This window comes from Dermacentor variabilis, chromosome 5 (genome assembly GCF_050947875.1).
Source record: "Dermacentor variabilis isolate Ectoservices chromosome 5, ASM5094787v1, whole genome shotgun sequence".
Taxonomy (NCBI): domain Eukaryota; kingdom Metazoa; phylum Arthropoda; class Arachnida; order Ixodida; family Ixodidae; genus Dermacentor; species Dermacentor variabilis.
Window position 1 is genome coordinate 154388033 of NC_134572.1, and position 23882 is coordinate 154411914.

Here is a 23882-nt window from a genome sequence, read left to right on the forward strand (position 1 = left end):
AGATAATCCAGGAGCCGGTGGAATGAAAGTTACATCTTCAGCATGACATACCTTCTAAGCTCACCCACAATGAGCATGCTGCAGACGAAAAGAAAAAGCAGCAAGATAAAACAATTCTGAATTACCCACGCACGCAGTTATGCCCTTCCATCGTATGCTCCACCGCGTACATCTTCCAACACTTTCTCTGCAGCTTTATTCCAACGTATAGCTTGAAGCTTCAATTCATCTTGTATTCCGCGATCCGATAACTCCCTGCGCTCGCCATGCGTCCCGAGATTGCGTTGCCGCTCACTCATCCCCGCAGTACGCTGGTGAGGCGCCGTTATTAGTTTGATAATGGTAAAAGTAGCGAGGAAATACACGTGGTGCTAAATCCTGCTATATGCATTCCTTCGTGCAATAACAAGCGCGAACTTTAGACAGGACATCGAGACGGACAAGACACAGGTGTTTTGGCCTTTAATATTATTCGCATATAATAACAAACTAATACAGCAACATAATAATATAATGTACGCGTTCCATCAAATACCTGTTCTCCAGTACTCCAACAGCGGGAAGTCACGCATGCCAGAAAAGAAGGTAGTGTGTAACAAAATTCAAATTTTGAACAGGAGGGTTGGGATCAATCAACAGCTGTGCGGAGTGCGAACAAGCAATACGAAGAACATGAAACGCGAATAACATGAAGCGTGACCAAGAAACATGAACACCAAGAACATAAAACTCCAGTGCGCGCACGGACGTAGGTGTACTTGAGATGGACACCTATAGATGCTACCAATTATGCACTGTTTTAAAGCTAAAGTGGCTGCAACGTCTTCACACACAACGTGGCTTTGTTCGTAAGCAGTTAAGAGTGCTCGTCTGTAATTATTTCCGTGTTTCAGAAGAAAGTACGAAGAAGCACAAGAGCCATCATAAGGCACAGTGATTTTGGAGGCAGAAGGCGCTCACTTGTAATCCAACACAACTACCATGTTATCCGCAGTCCTTCCGCTACCATATCCACTTCGTGCAACTCGTTACGCAGACCGTGCTCTATCATCACTCTATCATAGCAATGTAACAGATGGTCCCACTATGAGTATTCTCTCACATTCATGTGGGTCTGGCAGCAACTCCTCCTCTTTTTTTGTATCTTTGGGTGGCAGTCAGTACAATTCAGCACGGATGTGTTGTTGCTCGGCAGATGTCCGGGGAATGAGGTATATCTCGCAGTGCCTGCTGAATACCATGTTTGTAAACTGTGCCTATGCGCAAAAGCACACCGAACACAAAGGCCAGGTACGGTGACGGTGATGTCTGACAAGAGAAACAAAGTCCCTATAGATGACACGGGTACGGCAAGAGCAGCGCACTCAAACAACAGAAAATTCAGTTCTCTCAGGGCCTTTAAATATGAAGAAATGACAAACATCTGCCTTGACCTGTAACTGTCATGTCAACTTGCACATAAGACATTGAACATTATTATATGCACTTGGAGTTCGCGCAGAAATACAAGTTTGTATGGTCCAACACCACAGAAGTACCCCGTTTCTCTCCCTACAGCAAGAGTAATTTAAGGAGATGTTTTTAAGAACGGTAATAGCTTCGGAGGCTTTTTTTTGGTTTCTCATATTGTTACTTAATTTTCTCACAAGAATCAATAAGCCCCTTCCTTCATAGCAGAGTATGGTAAACGAAGTCATATAAACAAGAAAACGACACCGTCAATCTCTTTTTGTGCCTTCATTTTTCTGTGCGCTGATAACATCCAACTTGTCCGATTCACCATCATTGTGCAACAAAACTTTCTGAACTGTTCTCTTAATGAGCCCCTCATAGACGAGCACATCGAATAGCATGTAGAAGCACGTAGCACGTAGAACCAAGCGGACGGCCAGGAATTACTTCGGAAGGCATGTGCAGCCTTTGCAAAAAAAAAGCGGGTTTTTCACGCCTTCACCAGATATGCTGTTGAGCTGTGAGTCTCGGTTCCCGTGGCGCTCAGACACTCCACACCACTGGATTGCGAGTACGAGGGTTCTTTCGCTTCCCTGGTTGTTGGAAGTTCTCACAAATCTCATGAACTCCTTTAAATAGCTTGAAGTCAGCATGGCGGTCGCAGGCAACTTCGGCTGTTTACCTTTGACATAGAGTGAACTCTCGCGTGCAAAAAAATTTATTTTCCACATATACCGCGATATTTTATTTGCTTCTTTTTTTCGCTTCAGCGTACCCACGCTGGCTAAAATTAAGTGTTGCAACCCGCATGCATCTGTTCAACCAATGTGATGCTTTGAAATATTTTCACGTTGCACGGAACTGCTAAACAAATTTAAAGTTTACGCCAATTCAATGCAGTTCATATTTTTCTTATACAAGACGGAGGCGCAAGGGCTAACTGTCGTGTGACCAGAACGAGGCACTTGCTGCTGAAGGCGTTCGGCATACACTTACATTTCACAGTAGATACAGGTACGGTTACATGCACTACGTGCACACTTTGTGAGAAATCACCACCCAAGAACTCCGTACTGATGGTTAACCAGCGAAGCTGAAACGTGCGGCTCCGGTGTTTATCACTGGGTTAATCCCAACAGTTCATTAACCGACGGCCTGGTAGGGTGCCGGATAGCCAGTACGCAGTTGGTGCTTGCGCTCGGCTACACGAGCCCCTTCCTGTGCCCGAGCTCCGGCATCGGCCCGGCATAGACGACCTCGTTCGCGGCTCTACTCGCGGCATTGCTAATCGAAAGCTGCCTGCTCCTCAGTAATACGCACGAAGCGTGGCCTATCCATTTCGGAGCCGGACAGAAACTGCTGCGCGTGTGCTCTGCTGCGACAGAGAGCAACGACGTCACTACTTACGCAACAAATCCAACACCACCTAGATAGCACAAGGATTTTTCACTTCAATCCGTGACGTCATGTTACCTGGCCCGACCACCATAGAATCTTATTGGGATGCTCCCGAGTAGGCAGCAGTGATTTTGACGTCACTGCTTTCATCACGCCAGCCTTGTCAATAGAAATTTCGGGCCAGGTAGCTTGGTGTCATGCATCGGAGTGAACAAGCCTTGTCCTAACTAGGTGGTATTGTGTAATCGCGCGCCTATCTCTCTCTTTATTTTTTCGTGCATGCTCATGGGGTTGCGCCGGTTGCGTTTTCGACACACAGGCGACCAACAGATGGATGGACGGACGGACGGACGGACGGACGGACGGATGGGCGAATCGGATAGCCTTATATAGCTGCGCTTCAAAATTTCCCCTGATGGCGTGGTCTCAACCCGTTCATCGTGCGTGCGCGTTCCTATCAACTTGTGCTCCTGGATACTAGTGTAGAACAGAAATACATTGTCTGGTCAGCAATTTTTAAAAAAATGAGGTGATTTATCATACGGAATCTCAGGCCTGTAAATCTGACCGCATGGCAGAAGGACTAGAATAATGGCGGCGTTTGCGTTATTCTTGTGTTAGAATTTGCACGCCTGCTTTTGGGTACCATGAACACCGACCAACTTGCTCAACCTTGAGTCGTTCTAGGCTGCAAATATGTACATGCCTTTTCGTGGGCCCGACGCACGGTTTTGTTTTTTGTTATCCCACTGCTGATGCCTCATACCCACTATGGCGGATTGACTGAGACTCATTATAGCAAAAACGTTTATTATTGGCTGATAAACAGCTGAACTTTTCAGGAACGATTCCAAAGAATAAAAACTAACATGAAGTACTAGAAATGTAATAAGAAAATTGCCTTGAAGCAATTAGAAGTTCTTCAACCGCTGAGCAACCTTCGCTACGAGACAGTGTCAAAGGAAGGAGGCTCTCAGAGAAAGAATTTCTGGAATAGAAGAATTGAAGCTAAATGTTATTTCTAAAATCTTTGCCCTTCATAGCGAAACGGTGACAGAATAAAAAAATATCAATCACCTCATCATTTCCACACAATGGGCACTGTCAGGAGCCTGACCATTCGACAACATATGCAAGTGTGTGTGTGTGTGTGTGTGTGTGTGCGTGTGTGTTTCTCTTTATGGCACAATATCGGCCTTTACACGGAAAAAAAGAAAAGGTAATCAACACCAAGGACTGCAAGAACAGCTTAGCTAACACTATGACCATATTCTCTGCACTGCATTCCTTATTATATGACAGAGATAACCATGGTCTATTTTATTTTCTTGTCCATCAACGCTAACGCGCAGATGCGCTGCGCTCGTACTCGTGTCAACTAATGGTCACAGCCTCATTCTAAGCTGAACATACGTATTCCATACATGGCCTCCCCACACAAGAGCTGCATCGATCCGGCCGAACACCTGCTCGACACCCGCTCGCCACCCGAAGGAAGTTCGGGGAGTGCAAGGTTGAGCATCTCAGGCGCCATGCAGGCTCTAAACTGGTGAGAAAACTAATGACCAACGTGTTCATATGGAACAGGGCATTGCTGAAGTATACTTCAGTAGTTCTTTTCACAATTTTGAATAAGCCGAGGAATTCTTTAGAACAACCCCAAACGTCTCCAAGTTGACTTACGCAGATGTACGTTTGTGAGCAATGAAATTTTAGCTGGTTAGACCTTACAGGAGACGTTATTTTGTCTTTGCTATCACCACTTAGTGACCTTTCGGCGCAATTTTGTCATCTAGGCTATGGCTCAATCTTGCATTACATTCGGCTACTGTGCAATTAGCCGTGCGAAGTCTCACTCGCGTTATTTAACTTGTCAGAGGTGGTCTATACTTTTTATCATTGCGTTGGCGTTTCATTTCTACGTGATAGAGCCCGCGTGGGTATGCATGCAGTATTCGGGTGTATAACTTGCGATCACGAGCCCTTGGGACACGCTGTGGCACGGGCACCATCCCTATAGAAACATTCAGGGCCATTATTGGGTTACACACAGGCCAACCTGAACACTATATATAATGTCGAATGACACAATTATACGGTCTCTCCCGCAGTAACTGCGGAAAAGAGTCATCCATGCTTTTGTAAAAAATTTGAATCGCATTTTATGCTGCGTCGTCGCCCATGCGATGAATAAATTGCACATGTCTATGAATATAATACGTTGCTTCAAGTCACCTGTGTTTACTTGCGCCAAAAAGTAACTTCGCTTAAAAGAAAGTGTTAACTTGGAAACAACTGAGTTTCGCCTAGTCAAATACAAAAGCACAAAACACAACGTTCTAATTACGCAAATGTATCAATGATTTGAACGGAATTCGTTCCACGTATAGACACGTTTATTCACCTACACGAAAAGTAATAATTCGTTGACTCTCCAGCTAACTAAATCACTGTTGTCGAACATGTTCTTTAATCCTGTAAGGCTCTAACACTTGTTCCACCTGAAAAACAAAAGATAATTTGTTCACTAATATATCAGCGGCGGAGACACCGTTGCTACAGAATAATGAAATATTATTTGAATTACAACCTAATTATTAGCATACGGATTATTTATATTTAATTGGCTTGCTTAACTACCCACGACTGGAGCGAGAACTCTGACTGCCGTATTAAAAAGCTATACGATATGCGTTAAGCTCCCCGCGCCAAAATCAGAATTTTGATGTCCCAAAGCAGCTTAGCAGATATTATACGTTGTTCCTTTTAGCTTCACGCAAATTCATATTTCCTCTAAAAGAAAAATTGCGTAGCCGCGAGCATGCTGCTTCACTCTTCTTTTAGTTGGAGCCTTGTTAACACTAAGCTCGGACTGGATTGTTACAACCTGCCAGGTACACTGAGAAGTTATCTAAGATATGGCGCAATGCAGGCGCGATAATGCAACTCATGCGAAAACCTTATTGCCAGCGTTAGAATATCCTGCGATCTTCTAACAGTTCGGCAACAATTTCGCAAATGTATGGACACCTTCTTCTCCCAAATGATGACGCGTGTTCAGTTGCACCTGCAGCCCCAATCGCCAATAGTTCCTGTCAATTTTCACCGGCACCTCCTAGGTGTTGAGAAGAGATGCTAAGCACGCGATGCTCCGACTATAAGCAAGGAAGGAAATATCGACTATGCAAATGCTCTGTCTTGTTTTCCCTCGCTCCAGCACATAACTATGTCCCTAAACATAGAAAGGTGCAGTTCGAATATATTTTAAAATTTAATGGTAGCGTGCACTCATGGAGTCCGTAGTAAACAAAAAATACGCTAAATTATTGAAAGTCGTATTGAGGGTGCATGAACATCTGATCTGTGAGATTGAACACTTTGTGTTCACTTCTTTGTAGAAATCAAAACTAACGGGACCAGTAAAGTTTGCGCGAACATGTTAAGCGGTTACAGCGTGATTCAGGAAACTGAGGTAGCCTCGCGAAAGAAAATGAAAGTAAATATTTTATTGAAAATTAGAGATCTCAGCACATGATAGAACAATAGCATGAAACTGCGCTAGTTGGTTTCTTAATATGAAATGAAGTTGCACAGAAGAAAACACAAAACTGAAAACATGCATTTTGTGAATATCATGGTATTCCATTATACCATGGTGTTCGAAGAGTCTCTAAGTACACGCTCTAACAGGGGGTACCCTTGAGAGCTAGCTGGATGAACCTGGCATAGCATACTTAGCCGTGCATGGTACTCGATCCACTTAGGGACTCGTGCAAAAAAGCTCTTCTGGGCTAGAAAGATAGTTAAGAAGGCTTCAATGAATCGCGTATTAGTGGCAGGGTAGACACTGCGACACCGGATCCTAACACATGCTCTGTATGACTGAAAAGGCAAGAAACCAATTTGCGTCAGCGAAGGACCTCGTGGAAGTACTTTTAAGGCTGATTTGTTGTCCGCTCTACTTCACCGAATAAGAGACTCGCAGTCATGCTGACTGCTCCCTTTCCCAAGCCTTGTCCGGATGTGTAAACTTGATAACTGCTCACGACGGGGATATTGTAGGGTCGTATACTTCGCTATCTTTTTATATTTCCACACACGCCACTTGAGAGTTGACGCTTAAACGGGCACACCGTAATGCTTAAGAACTGTGGCTCCAGGTGCTCGGTCATCAATGGGCAGTGCACGGGCATCTTCGTATTCCACCCCGTCGTTCATGCATCCGCCACGTGAGCCCGTGCTCAGCCGCACAACACCGTAGCCACTGAGCTAAGATGATCAATATTAGGCTGCAGGAGGGCATTGAATCCAGCAGTTGTCTACCAGATCAAATGGCTGGCTTCAGAAAACGTAGATGTACAATGCACTGCATCTTTGACTTGGTAATGTTTGTTGTCGCCGAGATTAGCTGTGGGAGCATTGCTGCTACTGTTTTTATTGATATTAAGGCCTTTGACTCGGTCAGTCACCCGATCTGCTTGAACTCTCAACTCTCGGAATGCACGGCCGGGTTCTCAAATTGATCCCTAACTTCTTCAAAGAGAGAAAGATATATATAAATACAAATGACGGACATAGCGACGCATACACCATAAACAAAGGAGTTCCGCAAGGAAGTGTATTAAGCCCACTTCTCTTCAATGCAGCAATAGCAGGTTTACCAGCAGTACTTCCAGCAGACATCAACGTATCTATGTATGCTGATGACGTTTGCATAGGGGCATTGAACAAGTCTCTAGAAGTTGTCAAGTATTGGCTGCAGGAAGCTTTGAGCGCAATAGGTGATTATTTAAGAGAAGGGGGCATGAATATATCTTGTGTCAAATCTGCGGTTCTGCCTTTCACAAGAAAAAAAAGGTTAGAAATTTTGGTCTTTCAACAGACGGCCATGAGATGGAGCTGGTTCGGAAACATTGTTTTCTCGGCGTGATTTTAGGCCACCAGCTTCGATGGACTCATCATCTGACCACCCTGTAGGATCATATTAGTTGTGTTATAAATGTTCTCCGCAGAGTCTCAGGCACGAAGTGGGGTGGAACAACGGCATCCCTGCTTCAAGTCCACTCAGCACTTGTGCGTCAGAGAATTACTTACTCCGCCCCTATGTTGCACAAATTATCTGCGACGTCCCTCCATCGGCTACAGCTGTTGGAGGCTTTGAGTTTACGAGTGTGCATAGGAGTCCCTCAAACTACGTCCAGTCACCTCATTATTGCAGAAGCACGGGAACTGCATTTTATGGTTATTCGCAGCCTGGAAATATGCCGACATCTCTTCAGAATTTCTACTCAGCATTCTGCACACCCCCTTCCATCTGTGATAGAGAACCGTCCGGGTGCACAGATACACGCCTTGATTCATGAGGATAAATCGCGACTCCAACGATCACATTTTTGGCACTCAGACCTCTGCTAGCCACCATGGCTTCTGCTAGCGCCAAAAATACGAACGTCAGTCGAAGGGCTTAAAAATAAACGTGACGTTTCCACATTAGCAGCAAAACAATTAGCGTTATATCACCTATTTGACAAGTACCAGAAATCTATTCACGTCTACACGGATTGTTGTCTAATGAAAGAAAGTGCGACTGCAGCTTATGTTATACCATCCTTAAGAGGTAGCGTACGCTTGTCGACTAGGACACACGTAGTCACCAACCGTAGCGGAATTAGTGGCAATTCTTTAAGCGACTCGTTTTATCAAAGGATATGAGACACCAACAAAGTGGGTAGTTTGCACGCACTCCTTATCGGCTTTAGCATGTCTTGAAGATATTGATGACAGCCAACCACACGCAGGAATAACATACGCAGTACTCAACAGTTTAACTCAGGCTAATGAAAGGAAACATGAGCTGATATTACAGTGGCATCCCGGGCCATGCTGTTATAGCAGGCAACGAACTAGCGCACTGATTGGGAAAATCAGCCCATAAAGATGGAGAAATTCAGCTCGTCCCTTTATCACCAATGGACACAAAACGGATATTGAGAGTACTAAAGAAAGACTTTTGTATGTCAACATGGTTCAATGAAAACACTAAGGAATCAATCCTTTACGGAGTAGACCCTGAACTCAAATACCAGCTGGAAGTACAACTTTCTAAAAGTACCGAGACACTAATTTATTGAGTGCGCTTTGGGACAGCATACAGCAAAAATTTCCTATATCGCATCAAACGGGCTCCTTCACGGGCTTGCTCCTTTGGCCACGACGATGAGGATGTTCGCCACCTACTCCTCGAATGCCCCGTATACGGGATGCAAAGACGGCAGCTAGAACAAGAGCTACACTCCATGGATCCTCACCGGCCTTTCTGATTCGCAAAATTGCTGGGTCCATGGCCATCTAAAGTAGCACAGCGAAAAGCATTGAACGCACTTGAACATTTTTATGAAGAAACAGGCATCCTTAACAAATACTATGTATTGCACCTAATAATCACACGATGTTACTATAACGTTCTTCTATTGTTTGTTATTATTAGTGCTTGTATATTACGTGTCATACATTTTTTGTGCGTGAGTTATTTTAACCCTGTGTAATTCCTCATCTGCTTATATGTTCATAGAAGCCTACATCATGGCCGTTTGTGTGTGTTTGTGACTTCTTTTGCAAATTTTTTGGGGTGCAACTTGCATTTGACTTTTGTACTGTTATTTTCATGGGCGTATATGACTATGCGGTGGATTTCTGACCGTCAGAAGTGATTTCTTTTGATTTTCCTACATATTTTTATATTGTTGTTTCCACTATGAGAAAAGGAGTAGCCGCCACCATTATAAGGTGACTACGTCTCTTCCTTTTATTTTCATTTCAATAAAGAAAAGAGCAGGCACGACAGGTGAAATTTGAAATTAGCTGCCTTTCAAAAAAATCGAATCATCTCAATACACCTGATATTCTAGGACTACACCTTCTTGGAAGGAACATACGCGACGGTTGGTTCATGGACAAAAAATTCGCGATGTGGTTGTTGCGGCACCTGTACAACGCAGGAGGGAACGCGTTCTTTTTTTTTGAAGTTCGTTGTTTGTTGTTTTACTGCGTGCGACGCGGTAAGTCCACCAAATAAAATAACAATGGAGTAAGGGGAGTGCATCCACAGACCTTGTCACTTTAAGCTGCAATTCATTCGAGCTTAGCTTGGTGTCACCATGCATTGATAAATTCCCTCAAGGTAATGTACCCGAAACATCGCAATATTCCGTTCCTTACACATAGTGCCTTTTCACTCAATGCAAACTAGCGCTAGTTGCTCTGAAAAATATTTTCAGGAAGCATTGCAGTTTTTAGAACCAAACAGGTTGCATCATTCCCCAATGTCTGAATGAGTTTTCTCTCTACTCATATTCGCCCCTAATCAGGTCAACGGCACAAGTGACAAAGCCTTCACCTATGGTGAAGTAGCAGAGCAGGTGATTGCCGTGCGGACAGTGCTCTGAGGACTGAGTCATGAAGCGGGAGACAGAATCCTGCTCCTCAACGCTAATTAGACGCAATTGCCGCCGATGTTTCTGGGTGCAGCAGCTGCCAACGGCGGTGTCCGTCAGTGAAATCTTAACAATCCCAGAGTTCACATTCTAAGAGCGACAAAAGCTCGAACACCACAACAAAGTATGGCCAATTAGCGAAAAGAGGCTCAATGAAAGCAACGAAATACCAAACTAGTTGCCTTAATGTGTCATGCCGTGAGTAAATGCAAAACGTAGAGAGAAAGAAAGGAAGAAGTAATGGCAGGAAAATTGACCAGAGAAGATCAAACTGAAAGATACAGAGGGCAAAAGGGAGCTAAGCTCATTTGCTTTGCTCTAAATGCACAGGAAACTGGTTTTGAGAATGAGAGGGTCAGAGAAAAACGAAGAGAGAGAATAAACATGTTTTATTACATAAGGTAAGCTTTGGAAAGACGTCCTCATTCCAGAATGACTAGAGCTCGAGCCACGTTCTATGATCTCGCAATCAGCCATCGTTGATCCTCGAGGTCGAAGCTGGCCGAGGCCATCTTACAAATCTAGTCGATTTGATAAAGGTTGCGAGGATATAATGTTGCCTGTTTGAAACCCGCTTCCATGTGCCTCAGGGACCCGGGTTATGCGCACAAGCGGCATTGCCGAGAGAATTGTGTAGGGGCTACGAGGCGATTTCTGGTTGAGTTGGGGAATGTATTGACTTGTAGACGTCGGAGACATCGCTGCTGCTCTGCAGGTAGTGACTTGTGTGGGGGTTACAGCTGCACGCGGTCAGAATCAGTCACATAAGTCGTTCTTCACTAAACGTCGAAGCACTGCTTTTAAAAGTCTGATGTATAAGTATTCGCGAAAGCGACACTCCCAGATTTCTGTTCAGAAAGCGCACCAGCTTTCCGCAGCTATTTAGCCATCCAAAAAGCAATCCCCTTCATCGAGCTAAGCAGAATTACTTAGCTCATCGAGGACTGAAGGGAAACTGGCACTGGCCTTTGCCTTCCACAGTCTGGGCAATCGTCCGCTTCTTGACCTCCATGGACGCTTGGTGCAAGAAACACGCTTTGCCTAAACTGGTACAAATATGCACCCTAATGCAACTAAACACGTGAGGATAACTGTCGAAATAGGCTTAGCACACTCTGTTAGCTGTCCGTTTTTCTGCGAGACACAGAATCGACGGAGAAGTTATCGCACGCCTCTGTAACCAGGAAAGTCATGGTAAGATGCAATAATTAACACGCAAGGTCTTGAAGGGACACCATGAACGTCAGCCCCACCAACGTTTGTCAGGAAATGGCATGCTGTAGTATTTGCCACCACGACAGAGAAGGAGGAAAGTGTGGTTGCATGCATATATACGTATAAAATGCAATAGATTATTCAAATAACCAGTAAGGCACATCGTGAGAGTGAATTGTCGACTCATGCATTGTTATCTATCTTGTGTCCTCTTTCGCTGTCCACCTTATTTTTATTGCGTTTGGAGCTTATGACCGTGTCATAGCTAACAACGATGAAGGGTAACCCTATAGTCATGTTGCCGGCAGTATGTCAAACAGCATGCAAAACATTTGTGTACAACTAAATGGTGTACAACTAACAAATTAGTAAAAACCATAAATTGGGAACTACAACGAGCTACTATAATACGCAAACGCATAGAGCAACTAAATAAAGTTTGGTAAGAAGAATAAAGGAAACCAATCGACTCGACCTCTAGTGACAACCATGGGAAAGGAGCCGATAGTGAAGTCAAGGAAAGCTAAAGATATTAGTTTTTGTTGGGCTTATGATTAGGGATATAAATTACGGATATATAGCATATGCGGATATAAATTCGCGGTACACGCTATATTGCTGATATATGAAAATATGAATTGAAGCGAAAGAAATGTGTCCTACTGCGGATGGTTACGGAACCCACAACGTCCTCCTGACGCGCTAGATCACTGCCTTCCCAAATCAGCTAAAATCACGGCTGTCCCTGCGTACGCTTTACGTGTCATTTGTACCCACGTATACACAGCGTAGCCTGGGAGCAAGGAGCCTACGTGAAAGCACATTTGGCTCCCTGCCTGGGAGTGTTCGACAGCGCCTCTCGCAGCCATGGTGGCGAATGTTAGCGACCACTTATTCTTCCAACGAAGAAGAACTGGTCGCTAGCTGGCGCTCAAACTTGCGAACCTTGGCCAATCTTCCCTCATCACAACAACAGGCGACAACAGGCGACAACAGCAGCAACAAGAAAAACAAGAACAACAACAACGACGACGATGACGACGTGTGCGATCCCACAATCGGCTTGACAGATAACTGCGGATCAGCATGGCTTCTTTTCCGCAACAAATTTATTCATTTAACCACCGAATGCGTTCGTCTCTTCCCAGAAGTGCCGAAACCCGGGTACAAACCAGCAACCATTAGGGACATCCATTAAACCCCCTAGGCATCACGTAGTATATTATTTTAGAATCAGGAAACTGGCCAGTGAACTCACGTGTGCTAACGCCGAGGCATAGAAAATAACAAAGCCTAGATTATTGTTATGCAATGCCCGACGACAAGATGAACCTTCGGTCTTTCTATATGGATGAGTTCTTAAAAGTTTTCTTGAGGAGGTCTTCACCAGGCAACTTTGATGCCGCGAATGCAAAGGGTTTTACTGGCCACTTGTCTGCTGTGATGTTGCAGTTACTAATATGTTTATTAGTCACAATTATGACGCAGTTATTATTTCCTATGAATAATAGCTAGTCCTTACGAATTATAACTTCATCTTCTACGCATAACTGAAGGTTTTCTTTGTACATCTACGAAAATTTTCGCTGAACTCTATATTGCGAGACCTTCCTGGCTGAGTAAAGCGCATTGGCGGAGATTTGAGGAGATTTGCAACCGCTATTGGAAAAAGTAGTTTGCCATTACCCACTGGAGGAATGCCCATGTTGAACAAAGCCCAAGAACTCTGCTTTAGACGAAAAATTTCCCCTACTCTGAAGTTACGATATGATGCGCTGATCGATTCTGTCTCCTAATAGTTAAATATTGGCCACTTTATTGAATGTTTACATACTTTAAATATGAACCAAGAGCTTCTATTAGAAGAAAGGGTGGCCTGCTCGTAGACCTGTACAGGGTAACGGGTATTTGGAGCAATGAATTAAAACCAAGAAGGCTCGTTTTTTCGCCATGTAACAATCACATCAAGCCAGAACACGCTGACACAAAGCAAACAAAACAGCGAATAAACTACTACACGTCGCACGTTGGTTTTACATGGTTGCTAATGAAGGTAGAGCTCCATTGTTCACCGAATTCGTCTGGTTTATTCTACAGCGAGTACCTCGGCTCCGGCATCCTTGCTGCTTTAAGGTATCGTACGAGATTTTATTGGCCAGTTTCCCGTTCCTATAATTTCATGTACTAAATGATGCATGCCATTTTATGGATCTTCCATATCCACCACCACTGCCGAGAGTGACGCTGGCTAACAACCCCAAAGCATGTTACGAATAAGTACTGATATCGAAATACACTAGCAAGTGAATGGAATGACCGTCGCTGATTTAGCCTAACTAGCAGAGCCACACATGCATTTGCTCGGGTTGTAGGTTTGTCTCGCACCGGCACTAAGTTAACAATTTTTTTCTTTCACTTTCGCTTCCACTGCCCGCTGTAACAACGGAACGGTAATCGCAAACTCGGCCTTCACCTGTCACTGTTTTTACAGCTTAAAAAATTGTGGTCTACCGCGGCGCTCTCGTCTCGTTTCACTCGCGAGCGGAAATCATAACCACATGCTCTGAAGCAAACGCTGCAGCCAGCTGTATAGATATTCGTTTACAGAATGGTGCAAAGTAGGCGGGCTAAACTCTCTGACTCCCAATATCAGTTTAAGTACACCGTGTTTTCTATCTACAAACCTACATTTGCCACACGTCCTTCTGCGTGTCTTTTGTACTTTTGTTTATCTCAATAGGTTATATATATATATATATATATATATATATATATATATATATAACGATCTTCTGTTTCTTCTCCTTTAGAGTTGTTAGCGTCCTTGTTACCATTACCTTGTTTATGCGCCCTACGTTCGCAGTATCTGGATCCCGGCCAGTCCTCCGATTACTGTTTGCGAGAATTATCAGAACCCTGCTTTTGCAGGCGCCTTTTATTCGTCGCGGTGGGGAAATTTCCTCTACATAGAGTGAGCCAGTTGGGGGCTGAAATTATCTACAATGAATGGAGTAACCGCCAGGCTAGGTTAAAAATGGAGCCCAGCGAGTTCAGCGTTGGTAATTGTTGGGTAGGTTAGGCACGAGAGTGTGTTTTTCTGGGTATAACAAGAGTCAGTTAGGAAGCTTGGAGCCCCACTCAGAGGGGCGAACTTATTGGTTGACTGATAGGCAGACTATATGCTCCACAGAAAGGAATACGTTTGCCGCCAGTCGCTTCGGATGAACTTCTTTCGCGGTGGATTCGATTCACAACAAACGGCTAAGAGGGTATTTCGTTGACCTCATCTGCCCTTAGTCTCACACTGGCATGTACGTGACATAAAAATTGAGTTCGAAATTCTTCGATTAATGAGCACGTGAAAAATGCGTGGGCACGAAGGGTTTTAAGAAACACCCTTATGTTATTTAAGCGTCCTGTTTACCGCTACAATACAGCTTTCATCTTAGTATGAGCAACTGCGTGTTTTTTTAAATTTTTTAATCGACATATTTGCATAAAACTTTATCTCGTTAAAAACCTCAGTGGCGATGTTGCGGTAAACGCGAGAGAAGTCTTTTGAATTACGTCGCACCTGCTTGTGGTCCCTGATCGATGACTTAAACTGCGTTCATATGAAGAAATATACATTGAAAGTCTGCCTTTTCAAGAAGTGTGTAGCATTTTGTGAAGTACCATGAAAGGTCTGCCTTTGATACCGTCGATAAATCCTGTACTACTTTTTTGTTTTGTTATGTTGGTTTGTACCGTTTGTATTCCTTTTTCCCCCTTGTATACCGTTTGCTGGGTAATATTTATTTGTAGCACTTGAGTCCCTACGATTCATTTCTTACTTTTCGTATATCACACTCCTACACTACATTTATATGCTCTTTGGTGGGCGGTATTGATTTGTGTTACCTACATTTCTACGTTAATTTATGCTATCTGCTTTTGGCGTGAGCCCAATTTTGATTCGTGACTCGTTGTTTACAATATTCATCCTCAGATTATGTGCAATGACACAATGCAGAATGACCAACCTGTATCCTCGGTTCCATTTTTTTTTTTCTTCCTTTCGTTGCACTCAACCTCTCTGCCAGTATACTGCGGCCCGCGGCTTGGTGACGCTCTCATTCGTGGGGGCTCTTTTTATTGGTGCTCCTGTATCTTCCAAAGTGATATTTGATGCGAATGAAGTTTAAAGTTCACTGTAATAAAACCCTGCATAACTTTCTCACAAAAACCTGTATGATCACGCATAATTATACGTCCGGTCGCCACGTGTTCGGATACAAAGAGATATTTGTGAAAGAAAGATAAACTTCTACACATAATGGAAGAAAAAAGAGTATATAACCGTAAAAGACTAAAAAAGAGCTAAATAGTAAGGAGAGTGAAAGTGCGCCTGGGTTAACAGTCCACATCGTACAATATGCATTATCTATAAGTCACTGGGTGGTATCTTTGAAACAATATACGCTGCACAATATATAAGCTGTGTTTCAGTTCTAGCCAGCATTGCAGACAGCCTACGTTAACAGCTAACGACAGTTTTGAGCACAAATAACTTAACGCATCTGGAACAATCTGAGGACGCCTCCGCGACGTGACGCGATCTCGCGTTGAGAAGAAAAAGCTAAGAGCTTTTAATATCACTTTGTATTACCGCTTTGCGTAGGCGAACCTAAGAGAACCACAACGACAGCCTTCGAAAGCGGCGTAGGCAAGCGTCACTACGTTTTCTCTCGAGCAGACGACTTTCACGTCGAGGTTTCAAGCCGCCTGCCCTGATGCCACATTGGCAAAACAGCAAAGTAGCTTGCATGGTTTTTTCGCTTAGATGTTCGCTTAGCGAAGCTCTCTTAATTATGACAGTTTATCAGAACTTGATCGTGTTTTAAAGTGACCGCTGTCCGCTTAGCAGTCTGTTAGCTATCTCCCACGAGTATTGAAGCACAGCTGTATTCTTTACCGGTAGAACCGCGATATACTGAAAACTGCTGAGGAACAGAATGTGAAGACGATTAAACAAAGATGAAGATTAACAGTGCCACTCTCCTGATTTGCGCAAGCTATCGATATCAGACTTAATGCATTGGGTGAAACATTTAGCAGTCTCGTTCGAAGTTTCAATTTGCGAACTGTAGCCATCAAGGCCGATGCAAAGTGCAAAAATAACCTTCGTTGAGAACCATATACATGAGCACATGAAAAGGAAGGTACATGACACACCCCTGGAGGGGCCATTAGCCTTGGTCAGGTAGATCAGCTGCAGATTACGGGCGCTCACGAAAGATCACTCTGTCAGGCTAGCTACGTACCGAAATCTTAACACGGGATATATTTAGCGGGAGGATAAATTGGAGAGGTTCCAGGCATGCGCCTTATGCAACTCTCTTTCCACATACGCTTTAGAAGCTAAGACGCTGTGAATCATGAAAACTGTACTAAACAAATACTGATTAACGTAGAAAAACGACAAAATGCGCCGACTTTTTGAGTATCGTGTTTTTTTTTTACGTATATAGGCTTGTTGCACACTGCATGAGAAATTGTGCCACTGGAAGAGGCGTAATACAGGACTTTTTTACAGCGAAGCTATGTCTGCAACCGGATGCAGCAGAGAACGCTCGTTGCAAAATCTCTACTGCAACTGTCTGCATAGAGATTCGGAAAAATTTTACCGACAGAAAAAATAAATAGGCAGTACTGTCAAATAGCAACTTAATAAAAAAGTCTGCGACAATCCAACAACATTCTGTATTTTAATATTGATCTAGAAACGGCGCGTGTAGGCGTATATTTTTGTCTCGCTGCTAAACTAGAGTCGATAAAGAACGTACCCGTTTCCGTGCTTTGCTTGAGCTGAGTGGATAATTTTAAACCTTCATATGAGCGCTTGCTGCTACTTTGTAATAAACTAATTTTTAACAATTTTCTAAACACTTCTCTCACGGAGGCACAGCGATGACATTCCGCACAGAGCTTTTATTGATTTCGGGCGCTCGTACTAGAGGTAAGTCAAAATGACACGTATTGGGTGAATTTCGCTTGATATTGCTTTAATACAATCTCATTTCTAAAGTTTTACACCGCCGTGGTCAGTATTAGGGGGCATTTTAGATTACCGAGTACAGCCGCCTTGGTTTCGGCATAGCCTTCTGCAATAAAGCGCATAACATTTCAGACATCACTGCTATCAGAGGCTGTTTTATTCACAGGCTGTTTATTTATCGAACGTCGGACGTTGATGTGCCTGGAATATAAAATTATTGAAGGCATGGTATCATCAGCTACGTTTCGACAGCCTTCTGGATCGTTTGCAAAGAGCATGCACGAAAAGACCTCGCAACGCTTGAACGTGCGATGACGCGATTTTGCGAATTGTAGTGAAACAGATTTGCCTTCTCGCCAGCGCTGATCGGGGCAGGATCCCTATAGCTCTATGTGTGATGTAGATGACGTGCTTTTCTGCAGCCAAGCTGCATACAAATCGGATCACGGGATCTCTATTTTTCCGTCGACAGAACAATCGACAGAAAACCTTTCCACGAATTGAAACGAAAAGTTCCTATGTCCATTGCAATTAAGCATGCGAGACACACCCTTGTATCCGTTTCAATAAAGAAACGCACAAAACAAGTGTGAATACCAAATAATGTAGGATAAGGCGCGTTCGAACGATGCAAAGCACATTGCGTTTGCCACATGCCTTTCCCGGTGAAGATTACGCTTGCATAAGCTGCAGTTGCCGGGAAGTGGACACTCTGGCATACGAAGTAGGGAGCGGCGTCACTACACATTCATATGCCAAAGAAGAACCAGCCTAGCAACCTATTTCGTTTGTGTTGTTACAATGCTACGGGAAGACCATGCATAGCTAGGTCTCCCAAAGAGCAACGTGAACCCGATGAGCGGCGAAGGGAACAGCAACGTCAATATGTACAATGGCGTCGTGCTCAGCCTAAGCGGGAAGCAGCGGTTCCTGCACAAAGCAAGCCACCTACGGTTACTACGCCTTTTACACTGTACATCTTAGTTAGGTAAAGCGCATACAATTGTCTTGCGTTCAACCATTTCATACAGTGCATCGCTCAATCGTACCAAGCTACGTTATATTGGTCTGTCGGATCAGGTGATGCCGCAGCTTCGCTTGCCGACCACCTTCGCAGATTGGATTGGAGCCCAAATTTTTTTAATTGGATTCAGAAACAAGGTGTTGCATCTAGATGCATCGTTTGTCGCAAGGTTTTCCATGAACACAAGTGCCTTCTGTATAGGGCGTGATGGCGCACCGAGCTACGTAGTAGTTGCTACAAACAACGCTCTGCGCCACTTGCAAGGCGGGCGCGCTAAAGGACTCGCTCCGCTTTCACACGCGATATCGCGATTCTGCGAACTGTAGTCGGACGGCCTCATGTTTGCGCCAGCGCTGATCTGAGCTGGATCGCTAGCTTGATATATGATTGGGATACCGCGCTCTTCTTTTTTTCGAATTTCAGTCAGAAAGCAGCTGTTATATCCATGCGCATCGTTTGCCGCGAGGTTGTTTTTACGAGCACAGGTGTGATCTGTACGAGGCACGAGCAATGTGCTGCACGAGCACTGTACGAGGCCCGACGGCGCATGTTGATCCATACAGCTGTTGCTGGCCTGCAGCGTTTGCTCTGGGTCAGTTGCAGTTTCTACTGCTGTACGAGTATTGTTCCACAAGCGTAGAAAAATAACTTGCCCTCGTGAGTATTTTTCAGCCTTCTCAAAGGTGATTGGACAAACACAAACTTTGCATGTAATAACACCAAGTGCCCTGTTAGCATTGTTTCTCTTTTTTTTATGTTTTATTGACAGGCGTAACTATGAGTGAATTTTATAGATTTATTTTCTTTTTGAGAGATGGATGTTTTGAGCTAACATTTACCCTCATTTTGCCCTCTTTTATTATTATTATTACTATAGAAGTCATTGTCAACGCTTCCCTGCAACTGCACCCATCGTTGCATCATGATGGCGTTCGTGGGGCTGAAAATTACGCCAAGTAAATTTGAAATTATTTTATTCTTGTCGGACTAACTGTAACAGTATGGACCGATGTAACATCTCCTCCCCCACCCTCCTTTTACATGAGAGTAATGCGCAGGACATATATTTAATCGTTAACTACCATTTTGTGCCTCGTCGTTGATATTCACTTCTTTATTTGGCTGTTCGTTTTTATTTATATTTTCCAAATATCATAATCAGTTCTTCCGCCTATTATTACATTTCTCTTTGAAAATTAGTGATGCAGAAAAAGAAATGAAGCAATGCAATCTGCAAATTCGATGACCTGGTCTAGCAAAGGAATATAATTCGCGAATGCATTTAACGATCATGGTGGCGTTCGCCACTGCGCGGTACGAAAAACGCCAGTTCGTCCGGTATACAGTGCAACATAAGAATAAATATTTGATTGAAATGTTTATTTATTTATTCATTTATTTATTTACTCGGTATTTTTAAAGTGCTAGAGAGCAAGGATTACAAGAAGAAAGGGAACAAACGAATCAGGAATAATAGGGGAGATATATAGTGGGTACGAACTGTGTCCACGTGATTGACCTGAACTACTGTCTTCTTTGCAAGTTTCAGCAACCATCTGCACGTGAAGGGTAGTAAATTGTACCACTTCTATCGTCTCCTTTCTTTCTTCTTTTAGCTCTCTCATTGAGTACCTCAAGGATAACTACTAAACAGAACACTATGTGATGTATCAGTAAATAAAATTGCCCTCTTCTAAGGCTTGTTGGCTAAGACGTCACGGAAATAGCAGTTACTTGCAGAAATAATTTTCACGGGAATGTGGTTTCCCTCGAGCGACATCCGAGGAAGGAATAATTGAGAAAGCGCATGGGTACATATGGTATATCGCAAAAAGTTCATAATTTATATGCGCAGTTCATACAAGTTCGAACACCGGGTGTATTGGATAACTAGGTTTATGCCCAAATTAATGAGGTGCGCCCAACAGGAAGGCCACCAACTAAGTATTGTTTGGTTTAGGCCAACTCCAAGCATTTTTACAGCGAAACATTTTTGGCTACTTCCCTCGGGATCGTGTCCGTGCGTTGACACAGCTCAAGCCTTCCCCTCCGACGTCCGGGAAAGACGCCATCTGTGCTGGTGGTGGTGGCAAAAACTTTTATTCAACAGAGAGGGTGAAGCTCGTGGGCTCCACTAGACTAGGTGTCGTCCTTTGTCCAAGACGTCATTAGTCGCTGCATTGGAAGCCGCCGCTCGAGCCCGTTGGACCGGAGCTCGTTGTTCCTCTAGTCAGGAGCTAATGAGCAGGGTCGCCTCCCAGTCCTCTCAAGGGGGTGGGAAATAGGGGATACCTTGGGATTCTGTTGGCACGCCCAGACCATGTGATATCATCATCAGCCTGGTTACGCCCACTGTAGGGAAAAGGCCTCTCTCATACTTCTGCAACTACCCCGGTCATGTACTAATTGTGGCCATGTTGTCCCTGCAAATTTCTTAATCTCATCCGCCCTACTAACTTTCTGCCGCCCCCTGCTACGCTTCCCTTCCCTTGGAATCCAGTTCGTAGCCCTTAATGATCATCGATGAAGGTCCCTCCTCATTACATGCCCTGCCCATGCCCCCCATCTCATTTTCTTGATTTCAACTAAGGTATCATTAACTCGCGTTTGTTCCCTCACCCAATCTGCCATTTTCTTATCCCTTAATGTTACACCCATCGTTCTTCTTTGAATAGCTCGTTGCGTCGTCCTCAATTTAAGCAGAACCGTTTTCGTAAGCCTCCAGTTTTCTGCTCGTACGTTAGTACTGGCAAGACACAGCTGTTACAAACTTTTCTCTCGAGGGATAATGACATTCTGCTGTTCATCATCTGAGAATGCCTGCCAAACGCCATTCTTATTCTTCTGATCATTTCAGTCTCATGATCCGGATCCGCGGTCACTACCAGCCCTAAGTAGATGTATTCCATTACCATTTCCAGTGCCTCGCTACCTATCGTAAACTGCTGTTCACTTCCGAGACTGTTATACATTACTTTAGTTTACTGCAAATTAATTTTTAGACCCATCCTCCTGCTCTACCTCTCCAGGTCACTGACCATACATTGCAATTGGTCCCCTTAGTTACTAAGCCAGGCAATATCATCAGCGAATCGCAAGTTACTAAGGTATTCTCCATTAACTCTTATCCCAATTCTTCCCAATGCAGGTCTCTGAATACCTCCTGTAAACACGCTGTGAATAGCGTTGGAGAGATCGTATCAACTTGCCTGACGCCTTTCTTTATTGGGATTTTGTTGCTTTGATTATGGAGGACTACGGTGGCGGTGGAGCCGCTATAGATATATTTCAGTATTTTTACATACGGCTCGTCTACACCCTAATTCAGTAATGCCTCCATGACTGCTAATGTTTCGACTCAATCAAAGGCTTTCCCGTAATCCATGATAGCTACATATAAGTGTTGGTTATATTCCGCACATTTCTCTATCACCTGATTGATAGTGTGCATATGTGTTGGGCTGCTGAGCACGAGGTCGCGGGATCGAATCCCGGCCACGGCGGCCGCATTTCGATGGGGGCGAAATGTGAAAACACCCGTGTGCTTAGATTTAGGTGCACGTTAAAGAACCCCAGGTGGTCAAAATTTCCGGAGTCCTCCACTACGGCGTGCCTCATAATCAGAAAGTGGTTTTGGCACGTAAAACCCCAAATATTATTATTATTATTATTGATAGTGTGCATATGGTCTATTGTTCAGTAGCCTTTACGGAATCCTGCTTGATCCTATGGTTGACAAAGTCTAAGGTGTTCGTGATTCTATTTGCGGTTACCTTAGTACATACTTTGTAGGTAACGGACAGTAAGCTGATCGGTCTATAATTTTTCAAGTCATTGGCGCCCTCTGTCTGATGGATTAGGTTTACATTAGCGTTCTTCCAAGATTCCGGTATGCTCGAAGTCATGAGGGATTGCGCATACAGGGTGGCCAGTTTTTCTAGAACAGTCTGCCCACTATCCTTCAATAAATCTCCTATTACCCGATCCTCCCCAGCTGCCTTCCTCCTTCCTCCTTTGTATAGCTACCAAGGCTTTCTTTACTTCTTCCGGCGTTACTTATGGAATGTAAAATCCCTCGAGACTATTCCACCTTCGATTATCATCGTGGGTGATACTGGTACTCTACAAATCTCTATAGAACTCAGCCACTTGAACTATCTCATACGTATTAGTAATGAAATGGTCGGCTTGGATTCTTAATGAGTACATCTGATTCTTACCTATTTCTAGTTCCTCCTTCACTGCTTCTAGACCCTTGGTGACATATATCTGCCAAATCACCACAGTGCTGGCGTGTGGTACTGATATTTGGATCGAAATATTTAACTATAACTGGGCAGAGCGACGGATCAGTTTGGAGGCGCCGTAGCATGCGTCATTCTGTTTGGGATAGGCGTTTCGCCGGAGGGGAATCCGCCCGCCGTTGCTAGCAGAAGTAATCTCGCATTGACCTGAACCATAGTATAAGGGTAGGGCATTCGGGCGTTTAAGGGCAACAAGGGCAATGAGTTCGCGGGCCGCTGGATGTACAGCGTCATTACTTCGGAGGCCCTGATGGCCTGCAGTCCAGATTATTCGTTTTGTCGCGGGATCTCGGTCCCTGATGCAGAGTTTGATAATTTTGTTGGCTAGCGGAGAGAGTTTCCGGGCCAAGTAGCTTGCACAGACTCTTCGGGAATCTGTAAATATGCATTCCTATTTCGAGTCTGCGGCCGCCAACGTGATAGCGACCTCCTATGCTTGGTTTGGATTCGCGGCTTTAAATCAGAGTTCATCCACCCGAGTTCCCCTATGCATAACCGCGGCCGTGTAATAACCCCTGAGGGATGATCCGGCTACATGAACTTAGTGAACCCCAGAATGGAAGCCAAGCCGTCTTTCTCGCGCTTTGACACGCGGGTGTCTTCTTGCTTCATGTGTTTTCTTCGTCATATTAAAAGGGAGGGAGGGATGTGCTCTGGGATGTGCTCTGTGCGTTCAGGTTCGTAATCGTGTTGAATGCACAGACGGTCAAGCAGGCGACGCTTTGGGGCAGCCTGAATAATCCGTGTGTATTGGTTTGTAAGGAGGGCCTCTCTGAGCTCCTGAATAGAGTTGAGGACCTGCAAGGCAGATAGTTGCTGATTGGAAGTGCTGATATGCAAATCTAAGGCGGGTTTGGTTCCTTTCCTGAGGATTGCATCAGCCCTGTTCTCCTCGTGTTTAGTCACACTTAAATATGGAATTGAGTAAATAATCCTGCTAGTTAACAAAGGCGTGGGCT

At 44.2% G+C, this 23882-nt stretch overlaps 1 protein-coding gene across 4 annotated transcripts in view; it reads left to right on the top strand.

The window, feature by feature from the left end:
• The window catches only part of LOC142583265 (uncharacterized), a 135831-nt gene that overhangs the window by 5625 nt on the left and 106324 nt on the right, over positions 1-23882 (top strand). For 3 of the 4 annotated variants that reach the window (XM_075693652.1, XM_075693653.1, XM_075693655.1), the window contains exon 2: positions 4293-4399. In XM_075693652.1, the coding sequence (XP_075549767.1) occupies positions 4293-4399 (107 nt within the window). Of the gene's footprint in view, positions 1-4292; positions 4400-19092; positions 19277-23882 lie in introns of those variants that run through there. The other variant, XM_075693654.1, reaches the window with a different exon arrangement.